The 20872-nt window shown below is 37.0% G+C and overlaps 2 protein-coding genes across 3 annotated transcripts in view; both read left to right on the top strand.

The window, feature by feature from the left end:
- LOC107570830 (myelin and lymphocyte protein-like) overlaps nucleotides 1-2295 on the top strand; it is a 7626-nt gene extending 5331 nt beyond the window's left edge. For both annotated transcript variants that reach the window (XM_016257198.1, XM_016257138.1), the window contains exons 2-5: nucleotides 446-566; nucleotides 1231-1398; nucleotides 1527-1658; nucleotides 2001-2295. In XM_016257198.1, coding sequence (XP_016112684.1) covers nucleotides 477-566; nucleotides 1231-1398; nucleotides 1527-1658; nucleotides 2001-2075 — 465 coding nt within the window. In that variant the 5' untranslated portion in view covers nucleotides 446-476 and the 3' untranslated portion in view covers nucleotides 2076-2295. The remainder of the gene's footprint in view (nucleotides 1-445; nucleotides 567-1230; nucleotides 1399-1526; nucleotides 1659-2000) is intronic.
- Nucleotides 2296-14351: 12056 nt separating this feature from the next.
- Nucleotides 14352-20872, top strand: part of LOC107570745 (sodium/calcium exchanger 1-like) — a 32182-nt gene continuing 25661 nt past the window's right edge. The window contains exons 1-2 of the mRNA XM_016257033.1: nucleotides 14352-14584; nucleotides 16006-17860. Of these exons, the coding sequence (XP_016112519.1) occupies nucleotides 16044-17860 (1817 nt within the window). The 5' untranslated portion in view covers nucleotides 14352-14584; nucleotides 16006-16043. The remainder of the gene's footprint in view (nucleotides 14585-16005; nucleotides 17861-20872) is intronic.

Raw genomic sequence — 20872 nt, 5'->3', positions numbered from 1 at the left:
TTTTTTTTTTTACAAATCTACTGTTTTAAACTCGTCTTCTGCTCAGTTTATTTTCTCCATATTTTGCATTTACATACAGTATATTTATCACATATGTTACCTTGGAGAGAGAAATCCATTTAGGATTAGAATATAAGATGTTGATGTATACAGTAGGCTATGTTGTTCTATTATAAGAAAATAAAGTAAGTTGTCATGGCCGTTTTAAAGACAACAACCAACAACACTGTCAAAAATTAATGAGCATCGGACACTGTAATGATTTGTAAACAAGTGTTGACTTTGACACACAAAGTCCAGCAAGTAAATAAAAGAGCAGCCCTCAGATGGAGTGAGCACACAGGGTGGGTCTTCATGGAGTGCATCAAGATGAACAGGTCTGTCCAGCACTCTGTCAGCCTCTTTAATAAAGCACATCCTCAGCACTTCTGCACATTCATTCTAGCTGTGCAGAGAGGACACTCAGGTGTGCACACATGGCGACCAATACAGGACAAATGGGCTACCTGCCCCGTGGAGGGGCAATATTCTGCACCATACCCGACATCCTCTACCTTCCAGAGCTTGTGAGTTGATTTTAATTAATTGATTTTTATTGATTGACTTTTTTTATTGACTTTATTGATGTTATGTTTTCATTAAAGTCACCTTGAAACATTATGAAACAAAAAAACTTTTATGTAATTTATTTATTGTAAGTTCAAATACAAACATACAGTATTTGTTAATAAATCTAAGTGGTACCTATTTAATTGGTAAAAATTAGTTAAAAAAACATTTAAAAAAATGCAATTAAGACCCATAAAATGTTGAAGTGTGTTAATCCAAAGATTATATTGTTAATTCCAGCCTACTTAAAGTGATTTGATTCATAACTTAAGTAAATACATACTGTACTGTACTGTATATATATATATATATATATATATATATATATATATATATATATATATATATATACACACATTATATATAAGTACACACATTGTCAGAAGTTTTCACCAGGAAAATATCACTGGTAAATATCAGAAAATTTCATTTTTTAAAATCTATTTTATGCTTTAATGTCATTGTTTTCTCTTATATCCAATGTTTTGAGTTTGATGTTTATAGGGGAAGAAGAGTTCTGTAGTATTTTTTTGTACAACTATCTGCAAGCTCTGTAACTCCAGGAATAAAGAGGGTTTCTGTAAGTGAAACTTCCTTTCTTTCATTTTGCTAATCTCTCAGGTCTTTGGCGGTCTGGTATTGAGCCTGGTAGCATCTACGTACCTCTTACCTTACAACCCCCAGGCATACGTTATCTCTGTGGCAATTTTCTGTTTCGTCATGACATTCCTCTGGTTGCTGATCTTTGCCTGTGGGTCTCATCATAACAGAAGCTCTTGGGCAAGTGCGGTAAGTTCATAATCTCTCTCTTTGTCTAATTCCTTTCCACTTTCTCTTTGTACTCCAACTGCTTTTCTTTCTCTCCCCATGAAGACACAAAACACATTTTCTTATATATCTTAATTATCTCTCCGCAGGATGTCGCATACCATGGATTTGCAGCACTCCTCTATCTCAGTGCCTCCGTGCTTCTGGCTTACATAACCATTTTTTGGGATGTAACAGTTGGCAGAGACACACTTATTTACAAGCTGGACGTAGCTGCCGTGGTAAGTCACTATAGTTAAAAATCAAAAATCATTCCAAGTCTATAAAGCACTGGTTTACCTGTTAAACGCAAATGCCATAAGAAGATATTAGTGAAGTCTGTAAACAAAAAGGCCTTTAGCTTTACTTTTGATAAACTGGAGATTCTGAATAATCTTGAATATGTGAATTATTAAACATGTCTTTTGAGGAAGCCTAAATGTGATTTATGTGGTAACAAATAAAATAATTGTTTTATTAACAGATAACATGACTACAATACATAGGCCCAACATTTTAATATAGCAGCTGCACATTTTACTTGTTGAAGTGTATAGTGACTATTTATGTCTCTTTAATTTCAGGTGTTTTCCTTTTTCACCACTTTACTGTATGTCATCCACACAATTTTCTCAGCCATCAGATGGAAATCCTTCTAAAACGTCTGCCCTTAACCTGCATTACTCATCTGACATCACATATAATTGTTGAACTGCATCTTTAAGCGATGTTATGACGTTTACTCAAACAAATGGCATTTAACATTTAGTGCATCAATAATAATTTATGTGATAGATTGACATTCCAGTCTTTTCATGTTCTCCTAAATTGTATTTTTTAAAACAAGCTTTTGCTAAAATTTATTTTGTAAGCTATTCTTTATTATAATTATGTCTTAACTAATAAAGGAAAAATAAACAATCTGTGGAGTATAATTTCATAATACATAAATGTCCCTAGAGCTTTATTATAAACCAGCAAATCACCCTTTATGTTTGATTATAAGGATGGTAAGATCTTCTAGAATGAATTACTTGCTTTTTACAACATTCGGCATAAATGTACTGAAAGGAGTGAATTTATTTCCTTATGAAATTAACTCGGTTACACTTTACTTGAAGGGGTGTGCATAAGACTGACATGACACCTTCATAATCATGACATGACACCTACATAATCAAGACATGACACATGCCATGAATATGAAGGGTTTTTATGCATGTTTATGACAACTGTCATTAAGTGTCATTCGCTCAGTTATGTAATTTTTAATGCAAAGATGACATTGTTTGAGATGTATTTGGTATGGGCTATGGTTAGGGGTAAGGGTAGGGGTAAGGTTAGGTTAGGGTTAGGTCAAATAATGTCATATTTGCATTAAAAATGACATAACTGAGCGAATGACACTTAATGACAGTTGTCATAAACATGCATAAAACCTCCTTCATATTCATGACATGTGTCATGTCATGATTATGAAGGTGTCATGTCAGTCTTATGCACACCCCTTCAAGTAAAGTGTTACCAAAAATTTCAAAGTAGTCATTTATATTGTGAGAAAGATTTAAAACTTTTGTAGAATTGTGTTGTGTTGAGGAGGGGGTGTGTCCCCCTTTAGGGGTCTGTGAGAATGTTTCCAGCCGGGTGTGACCCTGGATCACAGAAACTAACAAACAAAAGGTATTTTATGTTTTTACAACTGATTTAAAGATTTCTTTGTCTTTGTTCTGGTAGTATTTAAGGGAAAGTTGCAAATCAGTCATGGCGATTCTGTAGCCAGAAAGCCAGTAGTATGAAGTGTGTCCAACAGTAGGCGGCAGGCAAAATAGGTATTAGTCTACCTACACCCTCTGACTAACATCAGACTGGCGAGTTTGTGATCGTAAGATCCACTAAGGCCAGCGTGAGACTTAAAAGAGACATTATGTCCCCAGTGAACGGATAATTGAAAGTATTGAGTCCGGAATTATCAAATATCTAAATTAATATTTGTGATCATTAAAGTTAGGCAATATTTCAAAGCAATATTTCTAATTAAAAACTGATCACGTGAAATTGGAGTCAGATTGAACACGGAGCTAGACTAAAATTGAAACAAAAATTTAATTCTGAATTTATATTCAGAAGCGCAAGTAAAAGACAGAATATGCATTAAACCTTCGACCAGGCCGCTGGATTCCGCTTTTTGGGCTGGCGGGTGGATCATTACAGTACCATAAAACTAGATATTTACATTTTATTTTTATTACAAAAAATCAACATAAAGTTGTCACCATAGAGGTGTTGTGGCTGGATGCTTTCAGAGTAATCTTTATCATGATGACATTCATTTCATGCATTTGGATTAGTATTAAGTTTGTTTTCATGTTTGTTGTAGTCTGTTTATTTTGGTGTGTCTTTCTGTGCCTTAAAGCATGTCTTAAAGAGGCAGTGTTTCTGTTTTGACTTTTAACTCTTTCTTGCTTTTCTAGATCTGGTTTAACCTGTTCTTAAAATGTTTGGATTGAAGTATGGGTTAGGGTAGGACACACACAAGAGAATGTGAGTTCACACATGTCTTGGACAGGGAACTATAAGGTGCTGTAAGGTGATGTCTGGGAACTGTATCAAATATTTAATTCATGAGTGCTGGACAGGTGGGGAATTACTCCAAGAATCCAGATGCATTATACTATAAGATGATTACTTCTATATATATGGAGGCCCCTAAAGTCAAACCTAAAAATGTATGAATGCCATTGCGTTATATAATAAAAATGTAAGTGTCATCTTCTTTATGAAAGCACAAGCGTACAAATAAACTTTTTTTTTTTTGCTTGTTTTAAATAATAAGCTTATATTTTATAAATTTTAAGTGGCTTAAAGGGCTATTTCACACACACACACACACACACACACACACACACACACACACACACACAAAAGAAAATTCACCCTCATGCCCTCATGTTGTTCCAACCAAACCCATGCGACTTTCATTCGTCCATGAAGGAAAATGCTGCAATGTTAGTTAGAATGAAAGATTCAGTTACTGTTTACTTTCACTGTATGAAAAGAAATATGGGTTTGTAACAACATGTTAGTAAATATATACTGTATATAAATACAGTAGGTTTCTTGTTGACCTTGCAACATGTTCTTGCATTGTAAACCACATTTTATTATTATTTTAATAATAATAATAATATTTTGAGTCCTGGTGATATTTAACCGCTCTATTGGTCCTTAAATTTATGAAACAATTCTTTTGTGTTTTATTCTTTTGTCTTAATACTACTACTAAAATACGTATTTACACAACACCACAGCTCGCTATTCACAAAACAACCAACAGACCACAAAATCACTAGAGTGTGCTGTGCATAACTGCCTGTTACAGCCACAGCCAAGAATGTAAGCCTTTCTGAGTGAAACTTTCTCTCTCCTTCCATCTCTTTACCTTCTCAGCCACTGCATCCATAGATCTTCATGGTGTTTATGGAATGATGAAGAGCTTCACTTACTAAATTGATGTTCTCTCATCACTTTCAGTTCTTATTCAGTGATGTTGACACCACACTGCACAAGATCATATGGCTGAGAAAGTAGATGAACCGAGAGAAGGTGTGAGTGTCCCTGTAATCTCATTGATACCTCAGAGGCTGATCCTCAGTCACCCAGCCCTTGACGTTTTCAAACCGTGGTTAAAAATAGTTGATCTATAGTGGGACTTCAACAAGAACTCAAGATGTGTCCCTAGCTTAAATCAGGCATGTGGGCATATTCTGGCTGGTATAGATAGTGGGAATATTTTAATCTGAAGAACATTGTTCATTACATTGTACAGAACATCAACACTTTAGTAAAAAATGTAGTGTTGATTTTCATAATGACTAAAGTTAAATGATTAAAATGAAATTAAGTATTTTTTTCTTTTACAGGTATGCTGGACTTCAGAATTCACATTCACTGCTATTGGCAGAAGTATTAATGTGCGTCAGATGTTATGAGAGAACTCAGTTTTGAGTTCTTTTTAGAGCAGCTGTTCTCTTGGGTTGAAGTGTATTCAGACAAAGGAAAACAAGAGGTAGAAAACGGTCTCTGACTCACCTCTGTATTAGTACAAGGAGATCATGTGTTTTCTGGCCTAAGGGGGCCATTCTATTTCTACAAGAATCATTCCTGTTTTATTATAAAAACATAATAATCTAAAGCGGCAGTGCAGGCCTTTTTAATTATATCTTTTGGAAGAAGACTACCTTTAGGAGATGTAAACAAAATGCTGGGTTAGGATTTGTTTTATACATACAGTATATAAAAGTACAAAGAAATACAAAGATACAATGGCTCTGAAACCAAACCACTGTACACTTTAATGCTCACAAATGCTGCATTATTTGATCAGTAGTAATATCAAATGAATAGTTTTCTATTTTAAAATGTAATTTATACCTGTGATGGGCTGGCAAAGTCTTCAGTGCCACATGATCCTTCAGAAATCATTCTAATGATTTGATTTGCTGATTTGCTGCTCAAGAAATATATTCTTATTATTATCAATGTTGAAAACAGTGGTGCAGCTTAATATTTTTATGGAGTTCAAGAGAACAGCAGTTAAATATATGAAATTCTTTGCATCTTCTCTGAATAAAAGGCTTACTGACCCCAATCTTTTGAACAATAATGTATAGTTTTTACCTGTTAAGATTCTCTGATTGGTAAACAAATGAAAATGTTTCTTGAACAGCACATCAGCATATTAGAATGATTTCTGCAGGATCATGTGACACTGAAGACTGGGGTAATGAAGCTGAAAATCTAGCTTTGATCACATGAATAAATTACATTTTACAATATATTCAAATAGAAAGCAGTTATTTTAAATAGTAAAAATATTTCTTATTGCTGTATTTTGGATCAAATAAACGCAGGCTTGGTGAGCAGAAGAGAATTCTCTTAGTAGTACATAGTAGTTAAGTCCACCTAATATAAAGTGTGATCATATATACTGTATATGATAGTTGACATAGACAGAGACAGACAGACAGATAGACAGACAGATAGATAGACAGGTAGATAGATAGATAGATAGATAGATAGATAGATAGATAGATAGATAGATAGATAGATAGATAGATTGATAGATCGATCGATCGATCAGTGGTCATAACAGAACATTTCCAAAATAAATTTAGACTGTTTTATGTTCATGAAATTATGCAAATATTCTACTTACAAAATGTATCTACAACTCTACTCTGGTTGTCTTCCTACAAATCCTCTCAGTCACAGAAACTCTTGCTGCTCCTAAGAGTTCATCTCAGATAATTAATCTTCCACAAGCCAAATGTACAGCTGCAGTTTCTGTCATTTTCGACTGCCGGTGAAGTTCTGAAATCTTCTACTATCATCTTCTGTGAAGTAAGAGTGACATAAAAGAGATTTTCATATTTAAGTGACCCATTTTCTAACATTAGACAAGCTTTTTAGAAATATCACATTATATTTTCCTGTTATAAGCTATCAACCAATTTTTCCCCCTTTTGAAGATCTAGGCCCCTCCACAGGCGGCAAGAGAGCAGAAAACATACATCTCGGAGGCAAAAGGGAAAAAAATGGTCCCATATTTGTCAAAACTAGATCAAACTTCTATACCAGTTGTCAAAATCATAAGATTTGGCTCATATGTAATGAAATTTCAGAGCTACTGCAGTTGTATTTTTCCTTATCCAAGCGTCACTATGAGTTTCAGGATGGAAGTTCACTTATGTAACAAAAACATCATATAAGGACACTTCAACTGGAATGAAAAACATTCGGATGAGAGTTAAAGAAATGGAGCGCATGTTTGTGACAGCTGTGTGCTGTACGCATATTGCCGTCCTATGCTGGCGATGACCGCGTCAGCCACACTGGAAGGATAATTAATCTAACAAACTTCAGAGTTATTTAATGATTCATAAGAGGATGATTCATAACAGCTTTTTTCAGCAAATATGAAGAAGGTTCTTAAAATTAAAATTTTTAAGGGCGCTGACAGCTAAGTTAATCACAGATTAAGGTCTATGGTCTCTACACACTTTGCAAGTTAGTCACTTCATATGTTCTTATACATGAAACTATGTGGGTTATGGCATAGCAGGACTGGGCATCATGAATCAGCACTGGGTATCTTCAGGCTGTTTGAAATGGACCATTGACTGGGCAACGTTTCTGGAAAACAGTCATACATCTCAGATGACTAGATCTATGGATAAATCATGACTAGTCAAACAGAAAAACACCAAAGACGTAGGAATGTGCCATATGCTGGCAACACATATGTGGCATCAACATTACGGAAAGATGATCGAGGAGATATGATAGGAAAGACTATACTTACAAGTTGTCTTCTCATTGTTTGTAGTACGTAATATGAGCTTTGATAACTTCAGCCTTATCGCTGGCACATGCAGTTCATTTGTAATGCTTTTCTTTGTTGACAGGCATAAGGCCTATTTTGGGGTCATTATTAAAACATGTCTCTTGATTATCAGTCTCCATGTAAAAGTTTATTTAAAAATGATATCAAATAGATTGAAATCCATTGGCAAGTGCCAACCCCCTTCATTTCAATTATATTCACAGTTATTTACCAGTTATTATTCCGTTTGTTATCCAGGGTTAAGCCTTAGTTTAAAGTTTTGCAATTTAGCAAAAATAAATAGATAAATAATAATTAAAAAAATTATTAATATAAGCAAAATTATTGATTTTTAAAATTATTTTTATTTATTTTTGTTACTGATTTTTATTAAAGCTACAAACTTGTATTTTGAAAGTTCACAATGTGGTAAATACAAAAGTTCTTCCAAGGTAAGAGAAGGATGCTTAAATTTGCATAAAATTATTTGAACAATTAAACCATGTTAAAATAGTTACTTTACCTTTCATTTGGATTATTTAAACAAGTCACTGATATTATATTGATTCATTTTAATGTGAAAGACAACTAAAAACCAAATTAATGCTGTAATGTATTGATTTAATAGTTTGATTAGTGATATATTTTTTATGAGAATTTGTCACTGCATAAAATTAAAAATAAAAATGAATAAAAGTCTAATTGCCTTGTCATAATATCAAAATGTACATAAATACCTCACTTTTAATGAGAGAAAAATGAAGTTATCAACATTATTTGGGAATTGCCCTTTTGCTGGATCCTATCACAATACGTTCCCTGTACAGACTGATGGTGTGATAAAATTAGCAACAAACTACTTGCCTAAGTGCATTTTAACACTTGATTGTGATAAAGGGCAGGACTAGCATTGAAGATACTGCCAAAAGCCCTTAACAAATTCATAAGCAGAGAATAGATGATGTCAAATAGATGATGCTATTTCAGTAAATTTGTCACATACTGAAATGTAGGCATTGCTACTTTGATGTTTATAGGATGTTGCATTTTAGCCAAACATGGTCATGATTCATGTGCTTGCGAGTCCATGTGCTTTTATTTGCCCTTCTCATAGAGCCCAGTTAGACAGATGTCAAAATGCAATACGTCTAAAGCGGCCAAAGGTGTTATATCACATGCAACTAAACCTATATGATAGCATGTTGAATGTATACATTTCTGTCATGACAGCTCTCAGAGGGATTGGCATGGTAATGTACATGACAATGTTAATGTGTTTGGTCTTGGCGGAATAGATCTGCTACACTGCTTCTGCTGTGGCAGAGCAAGTACTCAGACTTGCTACTGCCAATACATCCACAACATGCTGCTGTGAGCATGTAAGAAATATTGCTGCTGCACATATAACATATATGAATAACCCCCATATAGCATACATGAATCACCATGTAACAGATCTATACAGGTGGAGCTGGGGAAGGTGGAAGGTTTCTGAAGCGTGCTGCAACTACAAGCACTAGTCATATCTTTGAGTGTTGAGCAGCGAGTTCATTGGCTACTGATACAAGAGAGAACCAATCAGCCTAACTCAGATTGAGTTAGACCTATCGGACTGCGCCATCTAGAGTTTCATGCCAGAACTTTGTATATAATTGTGAGATATACACTAAGAATTAGATAAAAAGTTGCAACTTTTACTATAAAGAACCTTTTGTGCAATGGAAATGTCCCATTGATGTTATTATAGGTGCTTCTTGGAACCATAGATGCCAATAAAGAAATTTTGTTAGGAACTTCATCTGGTCTCATTCCAACCACATGTAAGCCAACTTCTCTAAACCTTACAGGATGTCTCACAGGACCAGAAGATGTCACGTCCTCTTACTGGGGTCCTAGGAACTGTGGAAAATCACCAGGAGTGCTTCTTACGTCCTCTGCGCATTCCTGCCTTTCTCACAAACACACACACTCACTCACAGACACATACAGTTTGACCACACGCACAAGGGGAGAAGAAAGCTACCTGCCAGCGAAGCCCCTTTATCTTGCACGTGTCTGTTAATGACAAGAAGCTGGCAGATAGGAGAGCTTCACAGGCAGGTTAGCAAGTGACAGGCTCCGAGCACAGCCTTGTATGGAAGTGGCTGAGGGAGAAGAGAACGATAAGCAACAACCCAACTATGCTGTCCATGTTTAGAGGCACTCACTGGGCCCACCAGGCCAGAAACAATGCCTGTTTCTGTTAAATTTAGACAGGTTATCGTCCACCACTCCTTTCCCTAGACAGTCTCTCACAGCACCACAGGGAATACGGAGGGGAGTCCATAGGATTGGCTGCTTCAGGGATCTCTAGGTAGGCAAAGTTCCATTAAAACCATTATTTTATTGCATGAAAAACTTATTGGATGGCTTAATGACTGTTAAGGTGACATAATTTGCATTAATGAATAAGCTTTTCTGTTTTGGCATTAGTTGCAGTGGAATCATGGTTTATTTTGATTGTTGCTGTGTGAAATGTTCTACTGTGTGAAATTATGCTACGTCATTAAAAAACAACAACTGATTTAATAACAAAAAGGTAGGGGATGGGGGGTTTTTTGTATGAAGGAATAATTTGGAAAAAATAAATTATGCCGCATAATTGTTGCTTATTACAGTACTTGGAAACAGTCCAACTTAACACTCGCCAAGCACTAAATGAGAGTAAAAACTGACTTTGGCAAGTTGATAAAATGTTATTCGCAAACTGGCCCATAACTTTATTTGGAACTGAAATATAATGCATGGTTTAAATTGAATTATAAAATGATATCTGATGCTCGCTAATTTTAATCATGTGTTTTTAGTGAGTTTTAGTTCAGTGGAAAATTTACCATCAGAGGTTTATGAGGGATGCCTACAGTGAAGTTTCTTTATTCAGAACTGCATGTAGCAACACTGTCCTCACATTAATCTCCCAAAACAAAGAGGAGGACTGGTAAGAGAAAAACTAAAAGGATGATAATAATTTTAATATATATATGGACACATTTAAACAACTTTTACCAGATTTGATCTTATTGAACCTAAGAAAGCAGTTAAAAGGAAGAAATATTTAATGCAAAACAAATTCATTCATGGCTGATAAATTTTCTCAGTTTACTTGCTACTGGCATCATTTATGGCAAAAAAATAAAAATGAATAAATAAATAAATAAAAAACGGACCCTGCTTGGAAGTAATATTATTATTACAGTGGCAATGTTTTTACAGTGTGATTTGAAATTAATTTCAGCTGACTTTGCTTTAAAGGGCCTGTGAGTTGTATATAACATTATAGGAAACAGAATATGATGGCTATTAATCTGCTTAGCCAAAGCAAACAAAGAGAGTGAGAAAGGGAAAAACAGCATGATGCAGTATCATCCCAGCTGATGCACAGATTCAAAAAATTTCTACCAAAACCTACCCAGATGCAAGTTCTACCAAATCTTTCAACCTAGAAAATTGCTAAAACTCATACATACCGGTTCTGACTTCATGTCAGTGAGGTGAAAGAGTTCGGAACAGTCTAGCTGTTCCATGACATGACTACAGTACATCGACTGACTTCCCATGAGCAAGTGACAACATGCTGTTGCTTATTTATCTATTTGTTTTACGGTGGAGAGATTTTGTTAGCCAGGGCAGGCATGAGAGGCAAGCATGTCTGTGGAACTGCAAGCACAAATAGCCATCTTGAAGAGGGAATAATAAATCGGTGAGCTCACGCCGTCTCAGGGCCTCCCCTCTATGACTCACAGCTGTGGAGCTATGTGAGGCGAAAGCTGCCCACAACAGCAAAAGCCTCAAGACGTAAAGTTCACGGAAAGCTGCATTCGGACATTTTGTGTTTGCTTCTGCATAAGGACACATCTTGAGATTAAGGCTGAATAACAGAGTGAAATGCAGAATAATCATTTTAATTATATCTTAACATGTAATTAATTTTTTCTATTTAGGTAGCTTTAATATAAAATTGATTCATGTGACACATGCATAGTATTGGAGAAGTCCAATTTCCAAGAGTCATTGTGTATTAATCCAACTGAAACATATTCTCTTAGCTTCTCATCTCTTGCATGTGTGCATTCAGCCATTTTTTAATCATAAGTCAAGCCACAAAACCAATTACACACAGATCGTGTGTGAGTATGCAAAACAGTCATACTGTATGCATGCATAAATTTGCATTTCCACTTATTTGAGCCTGCATTGTTTCCGTCTAGCGAGCCATCGGCAAGACACAATAAGAAACATGATTCAAATTAATAGAGGCCCTTCAGGTTATATTGGTCTAACGCAGGGAGACACTTCACGACAGAGATCACGTCACTGGCAAATGTGAACTGGCATGCCATAACAATGACTCAAGATAGGGCACCAAAGTGTCTTTTCTGCAGTTGCAGTTCTATTACACAAACACAGACATATGAGCTGAATGGCACAGCTCTGTAGTGATAAACTTATTTTGAATGTTAACTACAGCATATAAATCCTCTAAATAAATATTACAGCACTGAAAATCCTGCATAATCATGATAAATATGCATCAACCTAACGGTCATAGTATGGCCATTTAATTTGTGCATATAGCTATTGATCAGTTGGAAGAATGACAAAGTATTGTATAACATGTACATGTATGTTTTTATATTTTACATTTTAATTTTGGTTGTATAGTTTTGTTTTTTATTAGTTTTAGTTAGGCTATATTTATTTTGGTACATGAAGTTAAACTATAGGACAATGAGTAATGTTGCCTGAAATAAACAAGTTTGTATATTTGAAATACACTTACACACTGTGTGATGGCCAAACGGCTTTCCAAAAGTGCTGACGTTTTACGTTTGTTGTATCGCGCCATACGTGTTCATGGCGTCAGAGTCAAAGCGGAGTCAACGCGGAGCAAGGAGCGAAATTGCTTCGAGCGAGAAAAGTCGAGGCATCGGCGTTTTCTCTCTTGAACGGAACCAGAGTTGTAAAATTTTCCTTGCAGAGTGAAACGGCTTTTGGAACATTGGCGTGAGGGTTTTCTCTAGCGCATGGAAGTGGAGAACTGTGGTTTTAGGTGACCGTAATTTCACCAAGTACAACATGTTCCTGGATCAACATCCTTGTTGATCCTGGAACAACATTCCAATGAACTAATCAGAATTGAGGGATAACTTTTCAGGAAATATCTGTTTTAGGCTTACGATCAGGATTAGGTGTCTGTCTTACTTGGCAAAATCATGGTGACCGTGGTTTTATCCGAAAGTGAAACGTATGCTGCGTTCAAGTCCTCCTGGGACGTTCATAATTACTTACGAGTTGACAAGTTGTAATTACGATGTCAGGTGCGTTCAAGTCAGTTTAGTTGGCACAAGATGGCGGTGTACCTTCTTTTAATAAATTACAAGAAAATACAACAGGGTCTGTTAACTCTGCTTATAGAAAATGAAGAGCAAAGAATTTGCATCAGGTGTGTTTTGCGTTTTTAATTTTTTTTTTTAGACCAGGATCCCAGTATAACTGATTTTCAGCATCAACAAATGCTAAAATACAGAGATTTAAAAAAGCTGTAAGATAAATGCAACATGCAACATGGCAAATCAAAAGATTTTTCACCTATAGGTGCAAAAATTATATCATTTTTTTTTTACTTGGATTTCATTAACTAGCTGTGTAACAAGAACATGACCAATTTAAGTTTATAGGACAACTAAACTATCAATTTAAACAAAAATTTACCGTCAACTACAGACGTTGCATCCATCGATTCCGCCATGTTTCTCATTGACACGCCACCAACTCGGAAACTCGGGGCTTAAAGAAAATTTCGAGTCTCCCACTTGTAATAACGACTTTGTGGTGGCGTTCATGTGCGTTCAACTCGTAAGTACGATCTGTCCGACATGACTTGAACGCACCAGTAGCCTACTCCATTGGAGGCGGTGCTCGGGAAATGGAAAACCTTATGGGGTTGATTACAGAAGGCCACTTTTTGTGGGCATAATCGCCAAAACTGCAACAATCCCTTAGCAGCTACCCAGAACGCCTTAGCAACCTCCTAACAACCACCCAGAACACATTAGCAAGGCCTTAGTGACCACCCACAAGACCTGCATTGCGACAATCACCCAGAACATTTTCACAGATCTTGAGGAAATGTGAAACTAGCCTATTATATCAAATATATATACAGTTTTTATTTAACTTTTTTTCTTTCGTTATTTTTAATGTTTTTCTGAGTTAATTCTCAGTCTAATTATTCAGGATTAATGTTAATCAGTTAAGAATTTTGCCTTAAACATGCCTCTGAAAATCCCCACATATCAAGGGGGACAAATGTTGCTTTTTAATGGACAATGTAATTTCTGGCACTTATCTTGTATAGCTAGAGTATTGAGTTGTGTGTGCTCTCAGTGAGGGTCTGGCACGAAGCCACCGCACTGTCCGAGCACAGCCTCTCCTCCTCCGGTCAGACATGCGAATCCGTACGGAAAGCGGAAAATATGCTTGCAGCACTTAGGAAAAGTAGCCTACAACTCTCCGCCGCTCTGAATGAATCGCGTGTCTCACGCACAGCTCTAGTTATTGGAATGGTTCAGCTCCTGGAGGATGAGAGTGAACGGTCGCGGTAGGCTACTTTGCAAACGAGCGCTGCCGGTAAACGGTCCGCTTGACTGAGGTAGTTTTTACCGGAATCTCAGAGCGTCAGTACCACAGCTTTATCTAGCCTACATGTGGCGGCTTTCACATCAACACAGCATTTCTCTTTAAAAGGTAAATTTATGTACTTGGGCTTTACTATGTTTCATGCTGTCTGCAGTTAAATGTAAATAGTGGCCGTGTTTATGTGCTATATTATAGTATTATGGGTCAAAAGGGAGAGTTTAAATTCATAGTTATGCGTTTTCTTTTTCATTTAATCTAGCACACAGATTAATCATTTTTGAGAGGCAAATGTCTAAGTTCAAAAGCAGTTCAGCAAATATTTTGCTCGTTTCTATTCAGAAACACTTCTCTGCCTGCACAAATCTATTGTTCATTTATGTAATCATTTTTGTTATTTACGAAATAAATGTAAATATAGCAAAATGCTGTGTTGGTTTAAGATGGTCACACATCCTGGCAAAACTGGTGTTCAGCTGGTTTAGCTGGTCAGCAAGCTGGTCTCCCAGTCTGACCAACTGAAAAGAGCACAGATCAAGCCAACACACCATCCTGACCTACTAAAACCAACACACCATCTTAGGCTGGATTTTTCTCCCCAGTAGGATGATTATGAGATATAGTTTAATTTGCATATGATAAAAAAAATGCTTTTAATTTTTAAATGTATTTATTCATTACATTTCTGTTTGATGCGAAACAGATGTTGAGTAAGTGAATGTGTGTCTTGCTAATGCTGGTGTACTGTTACATCACATCTGCTTGCCTAAAAAAGCATCGGTCACTCATCCAAGTATCTTAACCAGCTTATCAACTTTAAAATAAATTAATGCATAAACAGACACTCCTCTACCTCTTATATTTTAATTAAACAATTAAACACAAGCAAGAGTACTCAATACTGCAGGTAATCACAGCTGCGTTGATATTTAGTACTACAGCACGACTGTAAATGCGTTATTGTCTTTATAAGACAGTTTTATATAGTATGTATACTGAGTACTATTTTTCTGGCAAAATTGACCAATTGGCTTGTATGTTTCTTCTCCACCAAAGAAAATAGTTAGATCAAGCTTTGGCATCACCAAGCAGCTCATAGTCTAAAAAAAAAGGGACTGGAAAAGTGTATATGAGTGGACCTCCCCCACTCAACACTTTCTGCAGTCACTCTTGGCTAACTCCACTCCAGGTTTTCCATTTCCTCACTGTGTTTTCCCCATTATGAGCGACTGTGGAGTGAGGTAAAACACTGATGCTCTGACTTTCAAAAAAACAATCCTCGCTCCAGGCAATCTCTGTTTACACTCAGCACCGTTCACATACTCAGGTCCAGAATGCCTTGAACACCGACGAGCTTGTATACAAATGGTACAACTTCCCAGTGCTGTCACTGCAAACTGTAGGCTAAAAATTAGCTCTTTCAGAAAATTCATTGACCAATCAAATTTAAGCAACTGTTGCATAATTTCTGATCAACCGTCTTAGTGTTGTATCATTCATAAAAATTAACCTCACTTTTTCTTTCCTCACAGGGTACGGGAGATCAGGAACAAAATACCTCATTGGGAACATGGGCCAATCTGGGACTTCATCCTATTTTTCTCTCGCTCTAATCAGCATCTTCCTCTTAGTTTTCTTCTATGAGCTCATGCCGGCCTCTGCAGGCAGCTCCAAATCAAGCTTAGATGTAGATACTTCTCCTAACGAAAACTCTTCACACGAGACATGTGGTGGTAGTTTTGAGTGCAAAGAGGGTGTGATCTTGCCAATGTGGACGCCGGTGAACCCCTCCTTTGGGGATAAGCTGGCCAGAGCCACTGTGTACTTTGTCGGTATGGTCTACATGTTCCTAGGGGTATCCATCATTGCAGACCGCTTTATGGCTTCCATTGAGGTCATCACATCCCAGGAGAAAGAGATCACCATCAAGAAGCCTAACGGGGAAACCACAACCACTACTGTTCGTATTTGGAACGAAACTGTCTCGAATCTTACTCTCATGGCTCTGGGTTCCTCAGCCCCAGAGATTATGCTCTCCGTGGTTGAAGTGTGTGGGCACAACTTTGACGCAGGCGAGCTGGGCCCAAACACCATTGTTGGAAGTGCAGCTTTTAATATGTTTGTCATCATCGGTCTCTGTGTCTCTGTGATACCAGAAGGAGAGCATCGGAAGGTCAAGCACCTGCGGGTGTTCTTTGTCACCGCCACTTGGAGTATATTTGCATATACGTGGCTTTATCTGATCTTGGCAGTGATTTCCCCAGGTATCGTGGAAGTCTGGGAGGGACTCCTTACTCTCTTCTTCTTTCCGATTTGTGTCGTATTTGCTTGGGTTGCAGACCGCAGACTTTTAATCTACAAGTATGTGTACAAACGTTACAGAGTTGGAAAACAAAGGGGAATGATCATTGAGACTGAAGGTGAGCCAGAGCACCAGTCAAAGGTAGATATTGAAATGGACGGTGGGATGCTTAACTCTCACGGCGAGGAATTTGTAGATGGCACGGTGGATACTGAAGATAAAGACATGGATGAGGATGTGGCCAGAAGAGAAATGGTCAGGATTTTGAAGGAACTGAAACAGAAACATCCAGAGAAAGAGATGGAGCAGCTGGTAGAGCTCGCCAACTACCATGTCCTCAGCCAGCAACAGAAGAGTCGTGCGTTCTATCGCTGCCAGGCCACTAGACTTATGACTGGTGCGGGTAACATACTAAAAAAGCATGCTGCAGACCAAGCCAGAAAAGCACTAGGCAACCATGAACTTCGATCAGAAGTCTCTGTTAATGATATTTCCTCCAAGATCTTCTTTGACCCCGGAACATATCAGTGTCTTGAGAACTGCGGGACTATGGCTTTGAATGTGGTACGACGCGGCGGTGACTTAACTAGCACTGTGTCGGTGGAGTACCGCACTGAGGACGGAACTGCCAACGCAGGCTCTGATTACCAGTTCACCGAGGGTGTTATAGTCTTCAAACCAGGTGAGACCGAAAAGGAGATAAGAGTGGACATCATCGACGATGACATTTTTGAAGAAGACGAGCACTTCCTGGTTCATCTTAGCAACGTCAAGGTCATTTCTGAAGGAACTGACAATGGGAACCCAGGGGCCAATCATGTGGACACATTAGCTAGTCTTGGCCTTCCTTCAACAGCTATTGTGACTATCTTTGACGATGACCATGCTGGCATCTTCACATTTGAGGAACCAGTGGTTCATGTCAGTGAAAGCATTGGCATGATGGAGGTGAAGGTGGCACGTACCTCTGGAGCCCGTGGAGTAGTGGTAATCCCTTATAAAACCATTGAAGGCACAGCAAAAGGTGGAGGAGAGGACTTTGAAGACACCCATGGAGTCTTGGAGTTCCAGAATGATGAGATTTCGTAAGTGTATTTTTTTTTCTTTGAACTATTCAGTCAGAATCGGTTGCATTGTGGTGCAAAAGGAGAAACTGTACAAGCAATGGCATTCTTAATTCACAATTCAAAGGGGAATCAGCATTATCTTGTATAGTAGAAAACCCTGATTCAGCAATAAGGATGGCCGGCTTGCCCGTTGCCGATGTGAGAGTTTTGGGCTGGTTACTTGTCATATTAGAGCAGTGTTATATCTTTAATATATATATCTTTTAATGGTGTAATTGCCTTTTATTGCATGTGAGCTTAAACAGGTTGTTTTCTGTGACGTATGGTTGTAAATTCTGCTTGTCAAATTTTTAAACCTCACCTATGCTGATGATAATTTTTTGCTGCCTTGGAATTTTCTGTATATTTATAACTCTAGAATTTACAGATGATATTACAAATTTCCTTTGTAAATAAAACTTAACATTTGATTGAAAAATTTTAAAATATAAATAATGATATATTCTTAATAATTTTAAATAAATCTTAAAGAATTTGAAAAGAATAGATTACATTTATAATGTAATTCTAATGTAAATATTAAATTTAAATGTATACAAATACATTATATATACGTACATATAATGTGATATATAATGTCAAAATGTGTAAAAAAAAAAACCTTACTGTTGAGCTCTACTAACTGTGTAATCAAAAATGATACATTCATCAAAGTCTTCAAGTCAGCCAATTGATTTTATCTCTTAAATATTTGTCTTTATTTCCCATACAACGTGTTAAACCCATTGATGTGTCTGTTTGCTGTAAGTTTTTTTCTGACTCGTTTTACTTTGCAGCTCTCCTGTTGCTTTCTTTTCACTCTTTCATTTCCCCACTAGCTTTGCTCACTCTAATGTTTCCATTCTGCGCAGTTTATTTCAGAATCTGGTCCTCCTAGATTTCCCATTACTCCTTAAATCATGGCTTTTACCAGACATTTTTGTACCCATGTGAAAAATTGTGAAACAAGGAAGTGAAGTGATATGGTCACATTTACTTTATATCATTGTATCATCAATACGTCATTGCAGTAGCATGCATTTTCACCTCAGATTTAAAGTGGCATGCAAAACTACTTAGCTGTATCAAAAGAGTGTAAGAGATACCTTTATTGCTTGAGGTGATTAAGTTCCTCAAATAACAGACCGTTGCTACACAATAAAGGCTTTGATAAGTGTAGTGCTTGAATCTGAACTGAATGAAAAAGCATCTGGTTTGGAGTGAATGAGCTAAGTAGAAGCTTTCCACAAGTCAGATCTGCTTAATCTGTGTAAAGACATGTCTCGGACTTCCAGAACTGCTCATTTGGATGACTAATTACATTTCCATAACTGTTGCAATGCTCGGCTTGAGCTTGAGCTCCAGCTCTAGGACTTCTGGCAGGGAACAGGTTCTCCTCACCCATCTCCTCTTCTGGCACTCCGCCTCAGATCATTTATTGGTATGATCACATACTTGACAAGGTGGTCTGAACCCCAGATATTTTCCATGGGTCCCTCCTATATTACTATTGTCTAAATGTGTCAGCTTCTATTTGAGCTCTGAATTTGCTCCAATATCTTGAAATGGAAAAGCTCCCTTGCTTGTGCTTATTTTAAGCTGATTAATGGGAAGACATGCATAAATGTAAACAGAGGTAAACGCATTGCTTTGAAGTATGCAACCTACACCATGCTGATCTGGCTATGCCTACGGATGAAGCTCCATATATGGACAGGTCTCGACTCTGGACCCTGGATCCTATTTGGAGACAACTGTTGGTGGTAGATGTTTTTATATGGTGCTACTTCAAACCAGTGTCCTTTACTCATTATTTATATTGAATCAACCGTTTGGATTCCTTGGCAAAAGGAAGGTCTGGTAAGAAAACAGGAGTGGTTTTGGTGGTTCAGATAAGCTAAATGAAAAATGGCATTCCATATTGAAAACATAGAGATCGTATTTTAGATTAGATACTAAGGATATCGATAAAAAAGCTAGATGTATCTTGTGAGGACACTTAGATATCACAGAGGTGGTGGTTAATTTAAAACCGTTCAATTTCTTTTTCTGTCTCTTGTCAATTTGTATGTTCACACCAAAGTAGCCCTATCTTCACTCACTTTCTTTTTGATTAATATATGAGTAAATCTACAACTGGACTGATCAAATGGGCAAAAACTGGTCCTAAAATACTCAATTTATACACTATAAGTTGTAAACACTAGTTTGAACTTGGATTCCTGTTATTGAGGTATTACCATTGAGTGTTTCATCCTTATGGGGGACTGTCAAAGACACGAGCAAACCGCCTGTGCCCTCTCAGGGTTTTGTCATGCTGAGTAATGAATATAATGTTTTTATTGAGCAAGTTTTAAATCTCAATCTTGCTACAGTCCTCATTTCTTTGCACAGTGAGGATTCTTGGACATTTTCCTCAATACACAGAATAACAAGAATGAGTGTGTTGTCTATGATCCTAAAGAGAAAGAATTACATTTAGGCATGGGGGAAAAAGAGGGGGGAAACAGACAAAGAACACAGAAATAGTATGTTAGGCATGTTTATATTGGCTTGAGTAAGACCTCGCATAAACATTGTACATGGAGGGGACAAAGTCTCTAGAGGGGTGGGAATTTCCATCAATAGTAGCTGGAAAATTCCATATAGTAGGGACTACACGATTAATTTGGCAACCCCAAATAATATTTTGTTTTATTCACAGGCAAAGCCTATTTTAATTTCTAGTTTTCTGATTGGTTAAAAAAAGTCTTTAATTTGTAAATTTTTTCCTTTCATGTCTTGAGTTGGTTTACAGGGCTCAGGGCTTTCACAAAGATGGTTATGATATCTCAGGACTATTTCTGTGATATATGTCAGGTAGTAGGAATGTTTTAAGTGTGGCCTTTCATAAAAATGCTTACAGCACCTTTAGTCTAATTAATCTAACAGTCAAAAGCTTAGATAGGGTCTTCAGTAAGATACTTCTTGCCTCTGCCCATGGCTGATTAG

Source organism: Sinocyclocheilus grahami, unplaced genomic scaffold, assembly GCF_001515645.1.
Source record: "Sinocyclocheilus grahami isolate Dianchi unplaced genomic scaffold, SAMN03320097.WGS_v1.1 scaffold3.1, whole genome shotgun sequence".
NCBI lineage: Eukaryota > Metazoa > Chordata > Actinopteri > Cypriniformes > Cyprinidae > Sinocyclocheilus > Sinocyclocheilus grahami.
The sequence above is the reverse complement of the archived record's forward strand: the minus strand, read 5'-3'. Positions and strand labels throughout refer to the sequence as shown.